General features: G+C 40.8%; 1 protein-coding gene across 10 annotated transcripts in view; it reads right to left on the bottom strand.

Annotated features, from left to right (window-relative positions):
• Window positions 1-3,223: 3,223 nt before the first annotated feature.
• The window catches only part of RGS7 (regulator of G-protein signaling 7), a 240,100-nt gene continuing 219,985 nt past the window's right edge, over window positions 3,224-23,338 (bottom strand). For 4 of the 10 annotated variants that reach the window (XM_008635322.2, XM_017736397.1, XM_017736398.1 and 1 more), the window contains one exon: window positions 19,787-20,464. Coding sequence is in view for 7 of the 10 variants with exons in the window: in XM_017736397.1 (XP_017591886.1) it covers window positions 20,414-20,464 (51 nt within the window). In the remaining 3 variants the exon portion in view is untranslated. Of the gene's footprint in view, window positions 3,794-19,786; window positions 20,465-23,338 lie in introns of those variants that run through there. The other 6 variants (XM_017736391.1, XM_017736394.1, XM_017736392.1 and 3 more) reach the window with 4 other exon arrangements.

Here is a 23,338-nt window from a genome sequence, read left to right as displayed (position 1 = left end):
TTTGCAAACCTCGGTTCTATCATTCTGCTAAAGTGAGAGCTATCAGGGTCTCCTTAATGTGTTACACAAAAGGGCTGCAGCACACAAAGCCTGGAACACATCAGTTCACAGATCCCGAGAGGGTCCTGTGGAGTCTATTACTTTGATGAAGTGGTATTTAAAATTGCATTACCCAGCAGTTGTTTAACCCTCCAGATGTTGCCCCTGTGGAGTGTTTAATACGACGTGAAGTGCTGGTAGGCTAGGCCGTAACCTCGTGTCATCTATTCAGCAGGTCACGTCAGGTCTTACCATCTTCTACTAAATGAATACAGGATGACCCGACATAGCAACTTTCCTCTTCTGCTGTTCTTTTTCTCTTTTTTTTTTTTTTTTCAATAGGGAGTAGGAAAACCAGAAGAAAACAAAACAAATCCAAAGGAACGGGAGAAAAGAAGGACATCTCAAAGCAAACTCAGGAACTTTTGTTCATCTCGGTTCGTGATTCCCTCCCGTTTGCGCTGATAGCCCCGATCCAGCAGCTTGGTGCTGCCATCTGCTGTTTCTCTTGCTGCTCACGCTGCCCACGTTTTTGGGCACATCAGCGAAGAGCAACTTAAATAAATCACCATCACGAATAAATAAAAGGTAATTCTAAAGGGAAAGAGGTAAAGAGCCTAGAAGTGAAAAATCTCACTTAATTTTTGATAGCATTTTTTAATCTTTGAGCAACATGCTAATAGTAATTCCTATGGTCACCAAAAAGATGAGGCATGAGCAACTCAGCTTTAAGGAACATTTAACCTGGAATTTCTTATGGCTTATAGGTCAAGGACCTGATGCTCCACAGTGGTTTTCATGGTTTAGATATTTGGTGCCACAGCTATTTGTTTTACAGAGCTGGCTTCCAAAATCAGTTAAAACCAAGGAACAAACTTGTTTAGATTAGCGCAGGGCACTTGTTAGATCACCTCTGCAAAGACGAAACTTTCTGTCCAAAGGCTGGGTACCTTCTGGGACATCAGCAGCTTTTAAGAACATGAACGAAATCCCTGTGTTCGCCAGAAGGAATTCAGTTGGCATATGACTTGTCCCATCAGCCCAATTAGGCTCTCTGGTATCTAGCTGGGCTGTAGTTCTGCCACCATCTGGGTTAAAACACAGTCCTGACAGGATTTCTGTTTTGAAGGTAGATATGGAAATGAGGAGTGAACTTTTGTTGGGGGTTCCTTGTAGCACAAACAAATTTGAACTTTTTATAGAGTAAGAACATTGACATCCAGGATGTTGAAAATCAAAAACATTTTACCATTATTACACAGAACTCTATGTTTTCCTTCCATACTTTTATTTTTGTGCGGAAACCTATTTGCACTTCTCAGCCAAGTCTTTACCAAAGATTTCAACAGGGCTAAGATTTCAACCCTTGCTGGCCAGTGTTAGCACAAATGTGATAGGTGTTACTATGACTACATCTATGGAGAACTGGTACTTAGAGAAAATAACAGTTTACTGGCATCTCTTCTAGTGAAGTTTTTGAGATTCAAGTATCAAGAATGTAGACATGTATTGAACTCACTCTGCCAGCACAAATAATCTCTTGACACAGGACTGCAGCCACAGAAATCAGTGCCAGCACAGCTCTCTCAAATTTGAAAGGATTGACCACTTCCTCTCACTGTTACAAAACCCTGTGTAGGAATGTAAAACAGAAACTACAGCACATGAGAGCTCAGGAATGGATGTCTGTCACACCAAACCCTTGACAAATGTGTTTTCCATAATCTGGCTTCACCTTCTGCTATTCTAATAGCATCCTATGGAGTGGAACCTTTGGCAAGTGGTGTCTTGTAAGTACTGTAGGATCTTCTTGCCTGATACAGATAGCAGCAGTAAAGCAGCATTTAGTGTGGAAGAGGTTCTCCACTGTAATCCATAAAGGTGGAGCTTGGGAACTAACAAGAGTTGTGCTGTAATTTCTAGCTCTGAGGAATGGTCCTTCTTACCTTTGCAGATCCATCTCCTCTGTCACTTACCTCTTCCAAAAATGCAAGGCTTTGTGAGCTCTTTGGCTGCAAGAACAGGCATCTTTGCATCCTCTCAGGATGAAGTAGCTAGACTCAAAAGAAGCATTTTCTCTGTATGTGCTTTAGTGAAAAGATGTAAACAAGGTCAGTGAGCAGACTTGTGCTTACAGAACAGCAGACCTCGTGCTCCAAGTGTGGTTAGTGCCAGCGGGACAGAATGGGCTCCCAACCTGGGAACTGCTCAATCTTGATAGGCACCCACCACTCCAGTTCTGAGACTGAAATTGTGCTGCCAAAGATTCAGTAGACCTAAACCCAAGTTTAGAAATGCTACTAATACACCCACAAGTCATTTTAGTCTCTTCCCTCTCCTCTCTTCCCTCCTGTTCTTGTCGAGCCCAAATATCAACAGTTAAAGTAGGCATTTGGTATAATGCAAAATGTAAAGTGAATTGGCAACAGCATAAATCTGAAATGCAGATATGTGAAGATACATTTAGAGAGAAAAAACGTCTTCAATATATTTGAGCTGCAATTGGAACATGAGTGCATATGGAAGAAACAGTACTCTCAACCCATCCTACCAGACTTCCAGAACTGGAGCCAGCTGTGCCGGCAATAGGCAGTAAGTGTCAGCCTGGGGCTGGAGGTTGTGTTCATGCCTCTAGGAGCAACCAGGAAATGAAAATCACCATTATTGTGCTGGTGTAGATGTAACTCATGTGCAGTTGCTCAGTACTTTGCACGGGAGCCAGAGAGAGCACGTGTAGGGAGCAGGCAAGTGTAAGGGTACATTGCAACTCTGGCCAAATAGTGTTCTCCTTTCCAGGCCAAGCACACTCCATTAGCTAAACTAACCGAAAACAGGTGACCTAACCTTTGAAAATCAACAGTATCATTGTTCCCATGTCTTCCAGGGTACAAAGAGCATTTATAAAAGCAGGTTTTACTGGATCATATTGCACAGTTCAGTTTACCTTTCAGTATCAAGGTCTTATTTAAATGGTGCATATATATCAATAACAAAGACAATTCAGTCATTACCAAATTTTAGTCTCATCTGACCTGAAAATTCCCATTCTAATACCTGTATTTTGGGTATAATTGCTGTCAAAGTATCATCTTCTGAACACAGACACTTCAAAAGATTTAAACTGCTATTGTGACTGTCCTGTATACAATAGAAGAAATATATTGTTACTGCAGAGGAAAATGACTTGTTTCATGCTTCTCACATAGTATCTTTATTAAACATTTGGACAGGTAGGCATCCATTTATTTATAAGTAATCTATGGCTTCTTAGTTTGCAAATGCTGGTTGAAAGTTCACAAGAGCAGGCTTTTCTGTGAACTTTCTGTATTTATAAGTTCGGTCACCGCAATAAATCCTGAGCTTATTGCCTGCTTAGCAGCATTTTGCGCTGTACCCCAAAGGCTAAAGCTTGGAGCTCTGCATCTGAATATTTCAAAACCTCTGAACAGCTTGATTGGAGTTTGATTTTCTTCTTAAATAATGCAAGTTGTTCTGGAAAGAACATGGAATCGCAATTACCTGACAGTCAAATCCTTGGTCACTAACATACAAAGCTCCACTACCACTAATAGAGGTTTCATTGGAGCAAAGCTTATTGCAGCATTTTGTAGTTGCTAGAAAAAAAGTGTTCTTTGTGCGTGCTGTAGTTCAGAGCTGTAAGGTCTTTGTGAATGGTTACTCTCAAAGCGCTACAGAAGTTCCCCGGTTCAAGGTGGCTCCTGGCTCCTCGGAAAAAGGAATGTGGGTTTCCAGCCTGGGAGGAGAGAAATAAGTGAAAAAGGAGCATCCTTGGGCTAGGCAGGACAGGTCTGCTTAGTGCAGCTCTGCAGCCTGGACAGTCAGTGCTAAGCTGGTTCAGAAGGAAGCAAGGTGAGTGCTGACCCCAGTAAACACAGTGCACATCCATGAATCCAAGTCATCAATCACAGTAAAAGCTCCTCCAGCCCTATTTGTTAGAGAAAAAGGATTTTCAGATTATAAAACCAGGAGTCACTGTGTGGTCACCTAACCACATAATTTAGGATACAGAACATCCTTGAATTTGATCCAGTGAAAACTTGAGTAAATCTCTTAGATTAAAAAAACCCAACAACATCTATTCTCGATTTAAAAATTGCTAATGGTAGAAAAGCCACAATAACCTCTTGCAAACCATACCAGTAGCTATGTATTTCCTTGATGAAATGTGTAGCCTTTTCATCCTGTGCATTTGTCCAGCTCCAGCCACCAGATCTTTTTATATCTTTACTTGCTGGATGGGAAGAGCATTAGTCCTGAAGTAAATACTTACCATCTATAACCAAAATCCTTAAACTTTTTCTTGGCATGCTTAAATGATTGCACACCTACCACTTTATCCGAAGACACTTTCCAGCCTTTTGGTTGGTCTCAGAGCAATCTTTAAGAGCGCATGAAGCAAACTCTGTGCTTCAGAGCTCAACACACATACAGAGGAAATCAGGCCTCCGTGCCAAAAATGCGTATTCCCAGGGGTTACATTAGTTTCTGACCAGTTTTGTTCCTGGAGCTGACACCCAGCTAATGCCCTGGATGTGAACCAGCATATCCAGTTTAAACCCACTGCCCCCTGGTGAAGCATGCTTCCCACAGCACATATAGCCCCTACAACTTGTTGCTCTGCACCTGACTTCACTTTTGCCCACCGGATAAATGACTATTGCTCAATCATACAACATCAAATGGCCAAACTCTTCAAATTTCTGCCTCTAAAGTTCCTTCAATCCTCATTTAAGATAGAGGAATCTGGTAATCTTTGTAGTCATTGTAAGGCTTTAAGTGACAATTTTGTGTTTTTATTATTAATAGTAAAATTTGTACTATATTTTTGCAGAACACTGTCAGAAGCAAGGCCACTCACTGCTGAACTGTTTAACTGCAGAAATATTAGCCAGTGTCATTGTTACTCTGTGTATCTTCATTTCCCTGAAGTCACACATTATTATTCACTTAATGTCTAAGGTATTATATAAAGATTCCATGCTGCATTTTCAGCTCAGAGAGGTCTCTCTCAAATGAAGGAAGGGTAGCAAATGCAAGTAATCTTCTCTGCTCCTGTAATGCTTTTCGGGTAAGAGCAGCAGTTACTAATTAATCAGCTCCATGAACTAATTAAAATATCTTCTGCATGTACCATTCATATAACATATGTAGGTGAAATGAAAGCCACAGCAAATATAAATAAAAGTTTCACAAGAATTTAGTGACAGGCCATGAAGAGGACCCTGGGAGAAAAAGGGAAACAACTCTCTTATGCCTTGCTTTATGCATAAAGACAAATTCACTTTCTTTCTGAAAATGGTTGATACTCAGCCTTGGCTCTGCATGTCAACTCCACTTCTTTTCCCTCTTTGAAATGCTGAGCGTCTTTTGATATGTTTGGTAAGTCTCTATTAATCCATTCCCATCAGAGTGCTAAAAAGACACATATCATGTAGGAAAAAATTGCATAGCTCTCCTTCCACATGGAATTCGGCAAAAGCAACCAGCTGCAAACAAGCAAGGATGCATATTTCCATGATTCATGCTGCAGAACCCACCATAGGCTGTGGGACTGTTGTACAGAATTTGAGCTTTCACAGAAAAAAAAAATGCTACCAGGCGGCCTGATGGTGAGGGAAGTCTTCCCAAACAGGAACTGAACATGAATCAAATCAGGATGACTCAGATTGTTTTTGTGATTCTGCAGAGAGACAATCTGAGATAATAGCTGGGTTGTGTGAACTATTGCTATAATTTATTACAATAAAAATTCAAAATACAATGACTTACTATTGTGAATTAGGTTTTTATTTTCTCTATATATATCAAAAGCACTTTAATATTTAGATTTCTAGCCCCTCTGTATGAATAAATACATATAAAAATATTTATAAAAGTCCTCCGTATGCTTCATAGCAAACATGCAAATTATCATCTTAACAAACATAGCAACATCCCTTTTGTATGCTCAGTGAAGTGCACTTTGATAAGAAAACAGTAATGTGTAGCAGCAAGATTGAGTTATGATGGGAGGTAGCCAACCTTCGGACATCAAGGAATTTATAATTCTATCATTACATGTTGAAGCTTGAAGCTTATGACAGAACTTTCTGGGTGGTGGGGGAAAAAAAGAATGACTGAAAAAATAAGCCTGGGCCATTGTTTAAATATATAAATTAGGTTTGTGCTGCTTTTGATTCAAAGAAAGAAAGAAACCTGGTCTATTTGTGTTTCACAACAGCAAGGGTACTGTAGGCAGCACAAAGGATCAGTAAAAGTAAAGGGTATCTCTGATGTTTGTGTTGTACACGCAGGTTAAGTAAATGGTTTTAATTTAACCAACCAGGTCCCATGACTCAAGGTGAGAAAAATTCTTCTTTAGTGCTGTTCTCCATCCTTTGCCAGAAAGCTGTTCCCAATTGAAACTATATTTATCCATTATTTACCAGTTTAGTCAGCCGAGCACAAGTTGTTCTGAAAATGTTTGTTTAAATCGGCCAGCCAGGCATCAAGAAGAAAAAGGAGAGGAGTGGAAAGAAAAACCAATATGGAAACACGTCTAAAGTTCCAGGGAAAACCTTTCTGTTGACTTTATCAGGATATAGCCAAGATCTGCAGTCAACAGAGAATGATGGCTATTAAAATAAGGGAAAGGGACAAGACACTCTAAAGAAAGAAAAGGCAGAGAAAGGAAAATAGAGGGAACTTCCTGCGTTCCCATTAAAGAGGGGGGAAATGGAGATTCAGCTGCAAACAAGCAATGGAAGGGAATGAAAACTGAGAAATTAAATTAAAATATGTATGACAATTGATTTTAATGGGTAAAAATGTCAGGCATTGGCCTTGTTTGCAAATTTTCCTGAATAGGTGGTAGGGACATAGGCTGGTTTCAGGATGCATAGGGTATTGAAATAGCTGGAAAATTCTGAGTGATTATTCATGTCTGAAGCCTTGGGAAGATCACATCTGGTAGTAAAAGAAAGATTTACCTTCAGTTTTAACTTGTTTGGAAACAATTGGGGAATTTTTGTTACGAAATTATATTTGGGGTCCTGCCTCTGAGAGAATATTTTAATTTGCAATTTTTACCCTGACAAAACAATTTTAGTAGAGCACGATGAGTGCAGTGAGTATGAATCAGTAATGACCATGAAAGGACCAACACCACATAGTGAGCCTTACAGGATTCAGGAAGGACAGAGTCAAAGTTTAACCACAAAGAAAGCCAACTTGTTAAGAAATGTGTCTGAAATGCAATGACTAGTAAATCCTCCAAAAATCAGTCTTTGCAGGGGGAGTAAATGTGGAAGGCATATTGTCTTCTTAATCCAGAACAGACTGACGCATCTTTTGAAGAGCAAACTGAAATTCTTTCTAAACTATGAAATCTTGAAGGGGGACAAGGCATGAATTTACCAGCCAGTAAAAAGGTCCTTCAGCCACTTTCCTCTTGCCCCAGCCAGACCTCCCCATGCTCCTCCCTTGCCCATTTTTTAAATAGTAACATTCAAATACGTATCTAGTTAGAGAGATTGGTGGATGACCGACAGATGGGTGGTTAGTAGATACAGACCACTTAGTTTGTTTCTCCCACAGTTTTCTGGTTTGTAGTAGTTTTATTTCCCTTATCACTTCTCCCCAGCTGTCCTTTTTGAGTTGGCTTCCAGTGCAATGAATGGTTTCCATTTTTAATTTACCATACATACATAATTATAACTTTCCCTGTGGACATGGGCAAAGAGCTTGCAGCCTTGACAACAACATTATAAATGATGGAAGCATGTGCTGTCAATGCGCCAGCTAGTAGAAGAACACAGGCCTCCAAAATTTTCAGAGTTTACTACATAAGACGACCTTGTTAGCTCAGTCTTACAAACATGGATCAGGACAGAGAGGAGCCATCACAATAAATATCTGTCATACAATCCAGACCTAATTCTTCATGGCCACCACTTTCCTGCAGCACGTTCAGGCACTAGTGCTCTCGTGCATTGCAGCATCCTCCTCACTTTTGTGTGTTTGCCTGTGTTGTGGTGTGTCTCTCCCAGGGCCCCGCCACTGCTACCAACACCCTCCTCAGGCTCAGGCCCCTCCAAGTACACAGGCACCATGGTCTGATTCTCCAGGAGAGCACTGTATTGGACTTTCCCCTTCCATGTACATACAAAGGTATTCTTTGCACAAAACCAAAGACTAACTTTGTCAGAAATTCTCCAGGTGTTTGAGGAATGCCATATGGAGAACCCAACTGACAAAAGCAGCTCCTTTTCCTAGAGTGGAACCAAATTTGCTAGCATGCTACACCATTACCTCCCAAGCAGCAAAAGACCCATATAGGATTGCATGAAAAGTCATATAAAGGCTTATTACCAAGGGCAAAGAGCAGTTGGTAGCAATGTCCCAAATAGTTACACTTCAAAAGCATCAGCCTGTAGTTCAAAGCTCTAGTAGCTCTCTCGACATGAGCAGATCTTCCCTTCTTCATCAGCAGCTGAGCCAGGTTTTGAGCCAGCAGTGTTTCCAAACAAATTAGTAGTAGTAGAAATAATAGCAGTAATACTGCCCACCCCTTTCCATCACTGGAAGGATTTGGAAAGCAGTCTTCCAGCAGAGCTGTGCCAGTTGCACACAGAGTGGGCAGATGCAGAGAACATCTGTTTCAAAGGATGCGCCAGCAGTGCAGGCACTGAGACATCAAATGCCAGTGTACAAAAAGGCACCAGGAAACTTGCTGTAGGATCCTGTGAGGAAGGAACTTTGTTCCTCCTGTGACCAGAGACAGGACTGTTCAGTCTGTGTCACAGAAGCAATGTGTATCCTCCATCCCGCTGTTCCTTGCTGCTCCACGCACACTGCACCACAGTCATGCTCATTCACCTCTACAAATACCAGGTTGCCAGTGACTAATATGAGCTTTTTAAATCTTGATGATGAATGGTTTTACGTTTCCAAAGAGGAATGCTCTGTCCCACTGCACATTTTCAATTGTCTTGTCCGTTTCTATAAAGCTGGGAGGATGGACTAACAAAAATCACCTGGGGTGATGAAGGGCTTTGATTAAGGGCTCCCCAAACTGAGCTTAGAACTAGCTACCAGTACCCGAACAGGTGCCTATAAAAGCCAGGTAGGAGCAAAACAGAAGCACATGTTTCTCTGAGCTGAGATGTGCCCTCTCCTCTCTGTTGAATACAGCCCTATCTCAGGCACCACCAGCTCAGCAAGGATGTAGCCCCAGATGCTGCGGTGGTGTGGGTGACAGCAGGGCATGGTCACATTTCTCAGTCCCAGATGCATCACGCAAGCTGGAGCCCAGAGGCCAGCTCAGCTCAGAGCTACGCCGCACTCTGAGAGCCTTCCTCGCTCCCCAGGGAAGCCAGCTCTGCTCCAAGCTGTGGGAAAACCACAACCAGACCCCATGTTTTACATTTTTACTGCCTGCCCAGCCACATCATCAGACTATCTCATTTTTAGCAAATGATCTAGACATCAGCGAATTCTCCAGATATTAAAAGACTATCCTTCAAGCCTGCTCCACCACCTCTGAATGTGACCCCCCACCTAGACTGCAGCTCTTCAAGTTATCCTCCATTTGTTTGTTGGTGTGCTCCCTTAGATCTGCAGATTGCTTTGATTATTTGAACATCTGGAAGTTGTCACATGCCTTTTCTGACCGTGACCATCTGAAATATTACCCAGCAGGACTTGAGGGGAGACACAGTAAGGAAACAAAAACATCCTACTCATAAGAACATGTGGCAGGAATTATCAAATGACACCATCCCAAAGGGTAGTGTTATATATCCAAGTAAAGGCAAACTTTCTCTCCATCCCCTAAAGCGAGGACAATTTTTTTCCATAATATCCACTCCAGACATAAAACAATATTACATACAAATACCTAAAGTATTTTTCATTAAACATTATGTTATTAAGGTTAGTTGTCTATTACTAATGGAGAGAAAGTATTTCTTTCATCCTCTGGCTTTAAAAACTGAAGAGTAGATCCTCCTCATACATGATTCTCCACATAAAAACCTCCCCAGAATGGTTCAGTGTCTGAAGTCATTAGGGTGCTTATTCCTGGTTTTCCTGTGGCCCTCACAGGCAGAGTGCAGGTTCTTTGGTAAAGCTGAAATGGGATATATAAAAAATGAGATGAAAAAAGGTTGAAATGCAAAGTCAGACTTTCTCAGCAATCCCATCAGAGGCTGTAGGGGCTCTGGAGAAGAGGAGAAAAGACCAAAATCAATGCAGCTGTGCTGGTGAAAGCCCAGGAAAATCAAGCACAGCTTTTAGATTTGGTTTCTCATTCTTAACAAGATACAAAAATGAACAAATGAAGAACAAATAAAGCGTGAGGAGCAATACAGACCATACTGATGCAGTCTGGCAGCTGTTGATCAGTTACATTTTGGCCTTTGTCAAGAGGTTCTCCCTAAAATCAGAAGTAGATGGCAATGGGTTTCCTTCTGGCCTGCCTGTTTGCTTACAGATCATAGGTCCAACATCTCATTGCCCTGAAGGAAAACGGGAACAACTACGTGCAGTGCTTCCATGCATGACTTCCACACTCCCCTTCCCTGTGGGCAGCCAGCTGGAAGGGGGGCAGTCTTTGTTGGGGAGGTGATACTAGTAGAAGTAGAACTGCTTAATCCATCAGTCCTCAGGCTCTGCATGTCTCTAGAGTCGAATAAGACCTTGATGTCTGTGGACGGCTTTGCTCCGTGGCTGTCCCTGTTTCTTCTTCCTTTGGGGGTACTTTCATATTTGGTTGCACAGCACTCTGATTTTTTCTTCTTAAACCAAGTGCCACTGGCTACTGAAGGAAATTCCTAACAACCCAATTATATCTTGATAAGACCCCAACATCCCAGAAGGAGCTTGTGTAGTGCAGCAGCACTGGTTCCCAGGAATCCTCTTAAAAGCAGACCGTCTCCTCTGATGTAACCTGGCAAAAATCTTCCACGGTCTTTCTGTTGGGATATGACAGAAGGTGGTTCGTTTGTCCCCGGCCAGGGGAGGGGACGGGGAGCGTCCGTGGGAGCGCGGCCGCAGAGGCGCTGCGCACTGGCGCCGCGCGGGGTCCTGCTCTTCCCGGCCGAAACAGCATCGCGGGGCCTGGGAGCGGCGCGGGCCACGCACCCGGCAAGGCTTTGGGGCGCTCGTGCTGGGAGGGAAGCTCGCGATTGCTGCCCAGCCACTTCCAACATCACCGCAGCGGAGGGTTTAGAGGAGGAGCGTAATACCGGGTTTATTTGTTTCCGATGAAGGCCGATCAGTTGTCAGCACAACTGTCAACAACACATGAGATCAGCAAGACTCAGCATGAAAGAAAACTGAAAATGTCAAATGGAAAAAAGTGGTACATGACCACTTCAGGACTACGGGAGGAAAAAGGAAGAAAAAAAAAAAATCACCAGGCTTTTGATAGCACCAAACTAGTTTGCTCTACTATGGTAAAGAAAATTGCTTTGACTTCCTCCCTTTGTTTCTGATTTTATGCTCTGTTTAGTTTTCTCATATAATGGGTTATAATGAATACCAAAATAGTCCCATCCAGTAAATTTCTCTAATGAATATTTTTTGTAGTAAGCATTACACAATTCATAGTAGTACCATTCAGATTGCAAGCTTTTCCTTAGCAGAAACTGCAGCAGCAGTGCAGCAGATCAGTGCTGATATACGGCCATGCTGGTCCTGCCCTGTCAGTACCTATAAAACAGAAAATAGGAGTGTGCAGGGGATGGAGTTGCCTAAAGAAGCCATTTCTGTGTTACATGAAGGACTGATGCTGAATAATGCAGACAGATTTTCTCTGGTAGAGTTGCTGCTACATGCACAAGGTGGCAAGGCCTCAATAATGAGGAGTAATGATGGAGGCATCCTGGTGCAGGAACTGTCAGGATCTGAAAAGGATGCAGCTTCTACAGGCAACATCAGACATCTTCACCACATTGGGCATGGAAAGGTTTTCCCTTCTTTCTTGTCTCCTCTTTCTTTCTTTTTTCTTTTTTTTTTTCCCCCCCCACAATGCTATTTGGGCAACATATTTAAAATCTTTATTTAGATATAAAATAAAAGCAGCTGGTTTTGTTATTTTTATCACTCCCTCCTGAGTCTCATATTCCTTGTGGTCTTCTGGCCTGTAAACTCTTGCTTTTTTTCTTTCTCATTAAAAGACACAAAATAATCAAAGTAACTCCACCTAGTCCATGCTTTTTGTGGAAAGAGGTTGTCTTCAAAATCTTTCTAGAGACAAAGGTGCATTCCCAGCTCATGCTGTGGTCTTGGGTGAGAGAAGAAGCAGAAGAAATACAAACCATCTTTCAAAAAAAAAAAAAAACCCAAATCCACCCTACTAGCCCACCCTACTGTACCAAAGAGATTCCACTACTGACGTCCAGCTAGCAAGCACAACTTTAGGAGCAAAGGGTAGCTGTATTTTAAAGCCAGTCTTAAAGGTTTCACGTCTCTGCTTTCAGTGGAAGTATGCTCTGGGGCAGGAAGCTTTGGAGGTTGGGACAGGAAAAGAACAGAGACGTCAACTGAGGCAACAAAAGGTCTGGAGATGCTCAGAGATCCTTGCAGATGGCAATCCCGAAGTACAGTTTTAATACAGCCATGAGGTTTGAGAAAGTATTTTTCTGTTTTTCCTCTTAGCACTGACCAGCAGCAGAAGAGATATCTAAAATTCATATCTTCTGTGTTTGTTTTTTTAGTTAGTTGTGGGTGTCTTTTTTTTTCTCCAATGCCACAAGTATACAGAAAAAGTAGATGATATGGGTCTGTACGACTGGAATTGCACTGGGAAGAAGCCCTTTGGAACAAAATGAAAGTCTGATACTTCAATTGTCTCATTACAGGATGAAAATAAACATGGAAGTAAAAATTATGCTCTGCACACAAATGCCCTAGTGGGAGAGCAGCTTCAGCTACTCCCTTATACCTGGGGTTTCCAACACTGGCAGAAAAAGATTAGGAAAACAGCTGAGGAGAAAATCAAGGGAAGAGATAAGGCAAAACCTTGCTAGTCAAGAAAGGTTGCTGAACTGCTTCAGAAGGGATGGAGGAAGGAGAAATGGAATTACCCAAAATGACTTAGGAATTACAAACTTAACAGTTCCCTAATAACAACTTTCTGGAAACCAATTCCCTCATTAATTGAGCATGTCTATCTAATTGAACTGTATCTTCAGCAGTTTACTCTATCCATCGATGAAATTCCACATTTGTGCCTCCACCCCCAAAAAATTTTATCTGTGATTTAGGCACAACATGAGCTTCCACAGGCCTGTTCACTGGTGTCACTGGAGCTACCTCCCAGACCAATATGGACCAGGACTTAGGAATATTTCCTAGTCTTGGGCTTTACTCTTCATTCCTGCCTCCCACAGACTCTCTCTTTGATAAGAGAGAGAGACACTCTGCATCACTCTGTGGACACCTCACTCTTACCATGGAAGAAGCTCAAGCTCCTTACTTATTTCAAATTGCAATGCTGGGAGTGAATGGCCCGAGTACCCGCCCCCTTTCTTCCATCAGTCTCGGGCACCAGAGGAGTCCACACCTTTTGTCTGCCTCCATTCACTGCACCTAAGCAAAGGAATAACTCATCTCCCTCACATCTCCTGAGGTTTCCAGAGACACCTCCTCACCAGCAAGGAAGGATGTCCTGCTGTGTAACAGCACCCCTGTACAGGCACCCTTCTCCCCAGGACATTGTCCCATGCCCCTTCTCCTTCACCTTGGGGGAGCAGTGGCTGTAGGAGTGGAGAGCTCCTGGGAACAGGGTGGGGAAGGGGAGAGGCAGACTGCCGGGAGAAGGATGGTCCCTTGAGATCAGGCCACAGTCAGAGGCACATTGTGCATCCACATCAGCCCCTGCCCTAGCGCTGACCTGCCTTTCCTTTAATGCTTTCTGTTTTGTGTTGTTTTTCCTAATTTTTTTTAGTTCCAAGAAGGATAAAACAGAGAAGGTAAGTATAAAGAGCATTAGTGGGCACCATAAGACCATGCAGGAGAGATCAATGGAGCAAGAATCAGAGGAACAAAGGAAAAAAAAAAAAAAAAAAGATGGAGAATCCTAAAAAAGATGTTACTGATGGGAAGAAGGAGAGAAAAAAGAGAATCTTAAAGAAAAGTTGTCTAAAGAACAGTGCATCAAAGGAGATGAACTCAAAAAAAGTTCATAGATTTTGGGTTATACATTCCTCTCAGCAAAAGGTACAAAAGTAAGTCACATTAAATATGCCATTGCCACTCATCTTTTAAAAATGAAAGGGGTAAAGAAATAAAAAGGTGGATAGAAAAGATAATGTGCATAATGAAATGCCTCATTTATGTGATACCTGTGCTTAAGGAGCAGTTGCCAGGTTAAGAGGAAGGGTGGGAAATAGTACCCCTTTTGAAAGATGACATCTGTGATGAATCTAACAAGAGATTTTAAAATCTAGTCAAATCAAAAAGAAAGCCAATGAAGGTGAATGCAGCAGAATATATTTTGGGAGCAAAGTACAATAAAAATTGTGCAAATGCCACTAACAAGGTAACATTTACCGTCGTGTCTTAATATTGTTTGATATTTACTGTCCATGTCCACACTTGTAAATAAGGACTATCACCTAGCATTTGAGCAGGTTCTCAGAGTTTATTATCTGGACAATTTTTCTTTGCAATTTACACATACAGATCCCTTACAGCAAATAGTGATGATGGTACTCATTCTCATTCAAGTGTTTGTGTTAAAGAACCAGACCTGAAGCTTCCTCAGTTTCACCCATATATAAGGATAAAAGATTATACCTGCAGATAAAAGGACTGCAAATAATGCACAGGTGGAATAAAAAATAATTAAAAAAAGATCTTGGAAAAAGAGAAAGATTGTCTGAAAAATGAGGATGCTATTCAAGGGACAACTCAAGGCACCTCACTGACCGAAGAAGAGTCAGCTACACACCAAGGGGAGCAACCATCTATGCTAGAAACACCAGTAAGAAAACCAAAGGAGGCTGTGATGTTGCAATGTCCATTTATGTTGGGAACATATAATTGTAGTGACTGCAGCAGCCTGGTCAAAAATAAAGGGATAAACCAAAGCAAAGAAGATTCTGTTTAGATATTAAGGAAACAAAACTTTGTCATTTCAGAGATAATGACTGTCTGGAGAGACTCTGCAGCCCTCAAGTCAATGTATATACAAACAAAACACATTGAGTTGTACACATGCCACTTGAGGGCTCCACAGTCTGCAACGACATGGGGGGGGGGAAATCCAGCCTCAGAGAACTCCTCTTCCCCTTCACCTCTTCAATATTGGGAATTCAGCATATCTTCAACTCATAGGAGACAAAAGCAATCTGTTCAGCATAGTTAGATCAAAAGGCAGACTGGTGTGAGTCACAACCACTTAGCAACTTGCTTAAATGAATTCTGGACACAGAATATGTTAAAATGATTTGCTGATAATTTTGCTTGAAGATGTTGGGATTAAAAACTTATTTTCTTTAATTCCCTGTAGCTATTAAAATTCTTTTAGCAAAATTCCTGTATTTTATGCACCTTTTATAGTAAGTCCAGTGTTATGCACCTACTATAATAAGTGCAGTGTTAGTTCTATGCACAATATCTTTACCTAGAAGAGACATAAAAAATATGTCAGTTTTAAAATCTAAATTGAAAGAGCTGTTTTTCACTATGCATAAAAAAAATAATTGGAAGAGCTGCAAATAAATCACTGGCTTTTCCAACTCCTAGTTCCAGTTACATATCAAAACCAGCCTTTCCTCACTTTGGTGGTCTGCTTTGGCTTTAATTTTTTTTTTTTTTTTTTTTTTTTTTTTTTTTTTTTTTATATTTTTTAATAAAAAACATCCTAAATGCATTACTATAGGTCTTGTTTTCTGGAACTGTTTGTTGCCCTCCTATTTTTTGTTTCTTAGGAGACTATTTGGCATTTATGGTTTCAGTCATATTAGGGGTACAATTTGAAAAAGTCAACTCTAGATATTTTATTATTACACATTATTGCTTTCTAGATGGAAAAATGTTGTTGTTGGGTTTTAAGGCACCGGTTGAAGTTGATCTTGCCTGATTTTTCAGGTTCTAATTCCAACTCAGCATGGCTGTGACCAACAGGCTGGCAATCCACCAGCTGCATTCTGCCTCTCTTGCTCCTAATTATTTAGCTCTCCAGTTTTCCTCCCTTGTCGGTTCTGTTCTGGTCACCGCAATTAATTCCCATTTCTTAGTCCTGTATTCACCTTCAACTCATTAATTTCTGGCCAGACTCCACCACTGTTTTGGCTCAGCATTTTGCAATTTATCTCATCACTATTGTAAGGCCCTTTTTCTCCCTCTTTGGATTTCTAGGGTTGAAGGACTGTTTTTACTTGCTTCTTACAGAAGAATGGGTGACTATTTTGCTGTTTTCAGGTAGGTGCCAGGATAGATTCTGCCTCTCCTACCTTCACAGGCTGGTCTGGGAGCACAAAACCATCTGAAGTGTGCAGAAGCACCATCAAACACTTTATCCTGTAGGCTTTAGAGCTGTTTAATGTACAAGGATGTTTGGGGAAAGAGACTGACTGATGAACCCCAACTCTCAGATGAAAGTTCCAAGCTCCAACCAGTTATTTTAAGGAATATTACAATTAATATCCCTTATGAGGGTGTTTTAAGCTTCTTGGGCAGAGCCAGGAGGCACTGAGTGATGCCTTTTCCCTAGAAGATAAGAAATATGGTCCCTTCAGAGTGATTTTCTCTCTTGGTCCTTTTTTCCTCAGCAGATTTGTGGCTTCACTGACATTCTTAATTGGTAAATTGTTGTGTAACCAAAGTCAAACTGCAGCTGCTCGGTTAATGTACAAGCATGCCTTAATCTGAGATAATCTTAATTCTTGAAGTGGATCTTTGTATAAATTTGGAAACACAAATTTAGCTTTTCTCTGTGGGCGAGAAAAAAGGAAGTTTGTGCCTGCTTGGAGTTTCCAGTCCCAGTATTGTATCACTGGCAGATGACAGCGATGAGGTGAAGTATCAGAAGATTGCAGATAAACCTTTTAAAAAATCATCTAGTTGTAGGATTGATTTTGTTTGGGCCAAGTTCACTCATATGTAGCAGGGGAGCTGTATCACTTGAAACTAAGCTCAAATGAAACCTTAACACAGCTCCCTGACTACATTGAAATCCTTATTAGTAATGCCCGGTTTTACTTTAGAGACATCATGTTAAATCCTGTGCAAATACAGGGAAAGATAGCCATTCAATACAGACTTCATATTTCTTGAAAGGAAATGTCCTGGATTCAGCTGGAATAGATTTCACTTTCTTCCTAGTAGCTGATGCAGTGCTGTGGTTTGGATTTAGCATGAGAATACTGTTGATAAGACACTGATGCTTTTGGTGTTGTGGAGCAGGTCTTACCCTCAGTGAAGGACTTTCCAGTTTCCCATGCTCTGCCAGGGAGCAGGTGCACAATAAGTTGAGGCAGCATCATGAGGACAGCTGACCCGAGCTGGCCAACAGGATATTCCATACCACAGAACACCAAGGTCAGTATAGAAACCGGGGCAGTTGGTCAAGAGGGCCCGATCGCTGTTCGGGGGGCTGAGCATCGGTCAGCGGGTGGTGAGCAATTGCATTGTGCATCACTTGTATTTCTTGGGTGGGGGATTTTACTCCTTCCTCTCTTGCTCTCATTTTCATTAAGATTACTGTTATTATGAATATAAATTTTTTCAATTATTAAATTTTTCTTATCTTGTCCCATGGGTTTTACTTTTTCCTCTTCTCCTTCCAATCCCACCGGAGGTAGGGGGGAGTGAACAAGCAGCTGCTTAGTTTCCAGCTGGAGTTAAACCATGACAGGAAAGAACTAGAATAAGTACTGAATGGGTTCAGGAATACAAATGCTCCGTGACTTTTTATCAACCAGTTGGTGTTGCAAAGTGATTTTGAAAAAAATATTTCTTAGGGTGAAGTTGCATGAAATGCCTAATGCTTGGATTTGAAACATTAGGTATTTGACGGAAGTGATTCTTTGAAGCAGACAGTGGTATCTAATTAGTTAACTACTAAGGCAAAGGAGGCAATATACCAGTTGATGAAATTGGTGGCAGCAGGAGTTTGGAAATAAATATCTCTATTTGGCACTGAGAAGTGAAGCAGAGCTCAAATTTCTGTGGATTGCCTGGCCCCAAGCTCATCTCTCAGAGCTCACATTTCTGTGGTAAAATTAAATCTCAGTTTAAGATCTGTGGTTCAGTGTGGCTACTTAGTAAAATTTGTGTGACGTCCCTAGGCTGTGAATATTTTCAGTTGACCTGTATGGACCTCTCAGTAAGACCCAGCTCTGATGGGGCATTTCCATAAAAGCTTAGTAGAATTCTGCTAGCAAAACCAGAGACACTTTAAAGCAGTAATTGTCATCCTAGCTAGAAACCAGAAACACAGTGCCATGTGAAAACAATGAACAAATAGAAATCCCAAACCTCTAGAAACCTCAACTGAGCAGAATATGGGGAACAGCCATTCATGGATTTAAAATGCATTTTGTACTGGGTTCACTCAGACTGCATCTTTAAAGATGCTGCATTCCTGGTTATGGCTGCACCAGACTACTGCCAGAGCCAGTGGAGAAGTGAGTGCTCCCAGCAGAAGGCAGCTCAGCTGCCTTCTGCCCAGAGCTGCTCTGTGCAACTATCCTGTCCCTAATAGCATCAATGCAGGTGGTTTTCCAATGCTAAATGAGATGTCTCTGGTAGTAATGCATTCAAATTGATCGTCTGCTTGTATCTATGACTGTCCCACTTCGTGTGTTCATGTTTAGGATTCATAGTCCCTTTGAAACAAGATTCTCAATATCAAACCACAGTCAGCATGACAGATGGTACTAGAGTTGGCTGTCCTGAGTCTATTCTGTGCATTGCTAAAAAGGCTTGTTCATCCTGTGCACACTACCATGCCCTGGAGGTATCAGCATTTTGTCATTTGACTTAGTTCCCATTCTTTCTTTTCTACTCTGAGATTCTGTCTACTATCCTTACATCACCTCTATCAGTCAACAGTGTTGTTTCTTAGGCCAAGCAGATTTCTGGTTCCAGCTTAGATTAGCTTCAGAAGCTCCGTACCTACTGTCTCACGGGCAACATCAACACACACTCATAAATCTGTCAACAGGTTTCTGTGTGAGTAAGCTTGGCAGTGGACGCACAACAGCGTCCCCGAACAGAGCCCTGGAAATGACAGCCTCCTCCTGCGTTACTACTAGAGGTTTACTCCACAGACTGTGTACTTAGCACTCCCAAAACACTACCTTTTCAGCTTAAAATGTTGCCTTATAGCACAAGTGACAGCAAGGAGAAAGAAGCCCTGTCCTTCCTATTTAGCAAGTATACCCTTGTGTTCTCAGCCAGCTTTGTTCATGTCCATTCCTAAGGAAGTGCAGTTCAGTCAGTCCAGTCTGGGGTAGCGACTGAATCGCTGGGCAGGCTGCGCTCTTACAGAACGGGCCTAGCTTAAAGAACGGTTTGCTTATGCAATGACAAGCAAGCGGCAAAGGTCTCTCTGCTGCTAGCTTGATAAAAAGAAAAGAAAAAGTAAATGATTATCAATAAAGTGTGTTTGGTTAGGTGTCACTGAGAGAAAGAAAATGCCATTTCATGTCACTTTTTAGAAAGCACAAGGTGTGTAACTTTTGGGGGTCATTTTGCTCAACTAATCTTCAGATTCAATATTAAAATCTCAAACTTCCCAAAGGAAAGAGATTCTGCATCTTTTAATGAAAGATAAAACAACAATATAAACATACACAAATTTACAGAGAAAGGATCAACTTTAATACATCTGAAGTAAAAGGTGTTCTTTTTTTAAATATGGTATAAAAATAAATGCAAGAAACATTAACAGAGAATATACAGACAACAGACAAAGACACAGGCTTTCTTTCTCAATGTGAATACATCAGTGAAATGAAACCTTCTGTGCTAATTTATTGTGCAATAAATGTGATGCCATATGTATATTTATTAATATATGCATTTTTTACATTTCTTCCAGTTTTTGATTGACGTATTTTTTTAATAAACTGTGCCTAGCAGAAGCTTTTTTTTCACTGTACTTGAGCTTGCAGAAAATAAAAAGACACAGATCCAGCTTGATATGAAGGAGGAAGTGAGCAGACAGTTTTCGAAATGGAGGCATCGAAAGGCTAGAGAGTCCCTCGGAGTCTGTAATGCCTTAGTATACACAAAAGAAAACAAGTCAGGTCCTTGCTCATGCAACATCTTGTTCTACTGTCCTCTGAGTCAGGCAATCAGTGAGCTACAAAGTATGTATAATGATTTGAGTCTGCTTCCATGCTACAAGGTGATCCTTTTAGTAGGACTGCACTAGACTGGTTAACCTCTTTGATGTGAGCGATTTCCCCTGAGGAAAAGATAAAAACAAAAAACAAAAACAGAAAACAGAGGCATGATCACTGCAAACCTGTTCATCAGCAACCACTCAGTGTTGCCACATCACTCTCAAATAACTAGGGGCACCAACTGGAGTCTGTCAAATCTTAAACCACAGGAAGTCCTTACACTTAAACACCTCCACTGCCAGCCAGCCAGATTGCTTCACAGAACAAGCCAGCAAATTTAAAGGCCGTTTTTGAACGAGATTGGTTTTGGCTGATGAGAAACTGATGCTGAGGTTTTTGCTGTCAGTCACACCCAGAACTTGAAGAAGGCTACCGCCAGCAAGAGTGCCTTGTGCTGCAAAGATGAATGTGCAAACTGCAGTAGCTCTGTCACAGAGGACAAAAAAGCTACTTTCAAGTTAAGGTAAGAAAGTAAGAGGCAGATTGCATATAGGTAGGAAAGCAGCTTTTCCATAAACACAGCTATAGGTTTGCTGAGACCATATTTACTCTATAAAGAACATTGGTCAGGTATATTACATGTGACTGCATAAAACTGCTTTGAAGGTGTTGTATTTCCATATTGTTGTTTTCATCATCATTCCTCCTGTTGCAAGGATGTGGTTTCAATTTTTTAACAAGTTCTTTTAACAAGGTATAATGACTGTCCCACAAGAGCTAGGTCTACAGCATGAAGAAGATGGTGTTAGGTATGTCACTCTGGTGAATTTCAGGCAGATTTGAGCTTTATCTGAGCCAGACAAAAACCACAGAATAGGAATTAGCTCTCCTATTGCCACATAAACGGAGTTAGCTCTCCAAGGGCCATCCTACTGTGGCTCTGATCCAACAGAGGCAGAGCTGGCACAGCAAGCTGACATCACAGGCATACCCTGACAATGTAACACAAATATATCATAAATAATTAAATAGAAAATGGCTCTAACTCACCAGTTATATATTTAATACTTACATTTATTATATTGTTCATTTTAAGTGCCCAATTCAGAAATATCAAACTGATTTCAAGGACAATACAGTAAGAAATACTGTAACTATGGAGAGATGCTTCATTTTCGGCAGTAAATGGTAAATGAACTTATTCTGCCATATCAATAAATTGTTAAGTCATCTGCAGCATTACATCTCAGCGGAATTACACAATTTAATATCTATTGTCATTATCAATTAAATTTATGCTCATGGGGATCTGCAAGTTTGTCTTGAGCATTCGCTCATACACAATAGATCAGAGCAGGTCTTCATAAAAGGAAGAATAACTATTTTATTCTTTGTTCTGTGAAATACAAGTTGACCAAATTAGGATGAATACTTCTCCTACAACATAATTTGAAAGGGAACTCATGATTTGCAATGTTGGGTTAGACTGCTCATCCATCAGGTTCACCATATCACCTGACAGTATTAAAACCTACTTCTTTTAAAGATGGAAAGTCTCCTTCCTGGCACTCTGTCTTCCCTGTATCTGCCACTTTCTACCTATATTAAATTCACAGCTTCTTGATACTTTTTCAGCCTTAAATTCTGTTTTCCTTTAATGCATCAGGTAAGCTGTCATAGTAAGACATCTTTTCTTTTTAAATAGTCAAAAATCCTCAACAGCAGTGTGGCCTTAGAATACAATCTAAAACATTAAAAGCATTTCCAAGATTAATGTTTTGTTAGACAATTTTGTTAGACAATTCGTGACTTTTGGTGCTAGACATAATCTCAGAAAATTTTGAACATATGCTTATCTTTGCCTTTCATTAAGTTATTTGCACTTAAGTTTATAGGTGTACAGGCCTGGCTAATTTCTGTAAACATGTATGTGTTCCCTTTAGTACTGAACTGCATAACCCACTTAATTAAAATATTAACACCTGGCATTCTCAATTAGTTACAGTTTACTCAAAACTACACTGGAAAGCTGCATAAACTCTTGTCGTGGTATAAAATCTGTGAAATAATTGTTTATTATTATTTGAAACTATTATTTAGGAGTTTCAAAATTTCTGGAATTTCTGGATGGACCATAACGAAACTCTAGCATCTCATGAATGAATTATGCTGTCACATAAACTAGGAAGTTTTGACCTAAAATCAGGCCAAAAAGTAATTAGTTGATCTGATTTGTATAATCTTTTTCTACATATTGTTTGACTTTTCCCCTAGAGACACAGTGGGCTGTCATGACAATCTTTTTCTGTATTCCACATCACTGGCTCCCTGGATATTGCTTGTCTTTGGATATTTTTTCTCCAAAGCCCTACAGTGATCAAGAACTCTCTGGATGATCCCCTCTTTCACCTCCCCTCCCTGACTCAGAGAAATCTCCATATGAGCAACAACAACTACAACAAATGGTCTTTTTCCAGGCATTAGTAGTTCTAATTTATCATAAAGTTGGAAAAGTGAGAGCTTAGGAGATACACCCTTCTTAAGAGATCTTCTTCAATGCTTATTCTGAATCATATGAAGTTCTCTGATTAGGAAAATAAGCTTTTAATACACAGAATCCATTGCAGCCCCAAATACAGAATTATCACATCTTCTTATAAGATCTGCAGGGACTTGTTATTTTCCAGTTTACAAAATATACCTTTCAAACTCTGTTCCAGAGTATACTTTTCCTTTAGCCCTCTGTGGTAGCATTTCATAATTCCTGCTTCTAGGAGATTTCTAGATTTACTCAATTTACAGACGGATGTAAGGCTTATCCATTGTGGGTCATAATTCAAGAGCTGAGCCTAGCTATTTATTTCAGATGCAATGTTAACAGCATTTCCGTAGGCCAGATTTTGGGTTGGGAACCTGCATCTAACAGGCTAGTTTTCAGAGTTGTAGCATATGAAGATGTTTCCTGTGCTAATGAGATTAAAGAAAATTCGGGGGGG

The sequence above is a fragment of the Corvus brachyrhynchos genome, unplaced genomic scaffold (assembly GCF_000691975.1).
Source record: "Corvus brachyrhynchos isolate BGI_N302 unplaced genomic scaffold, ASM69197v1 scaffold595, whole genome shotgun sequence".
NCBI lineage: Eukaryota > Metazoa > Chordata > Aves > Passeriformes > Corvidae > Corvus > Corvus brachyrhynchos.
This window is presented reverse-complemented; position numbering and strand designations above follow the sequence as displayed.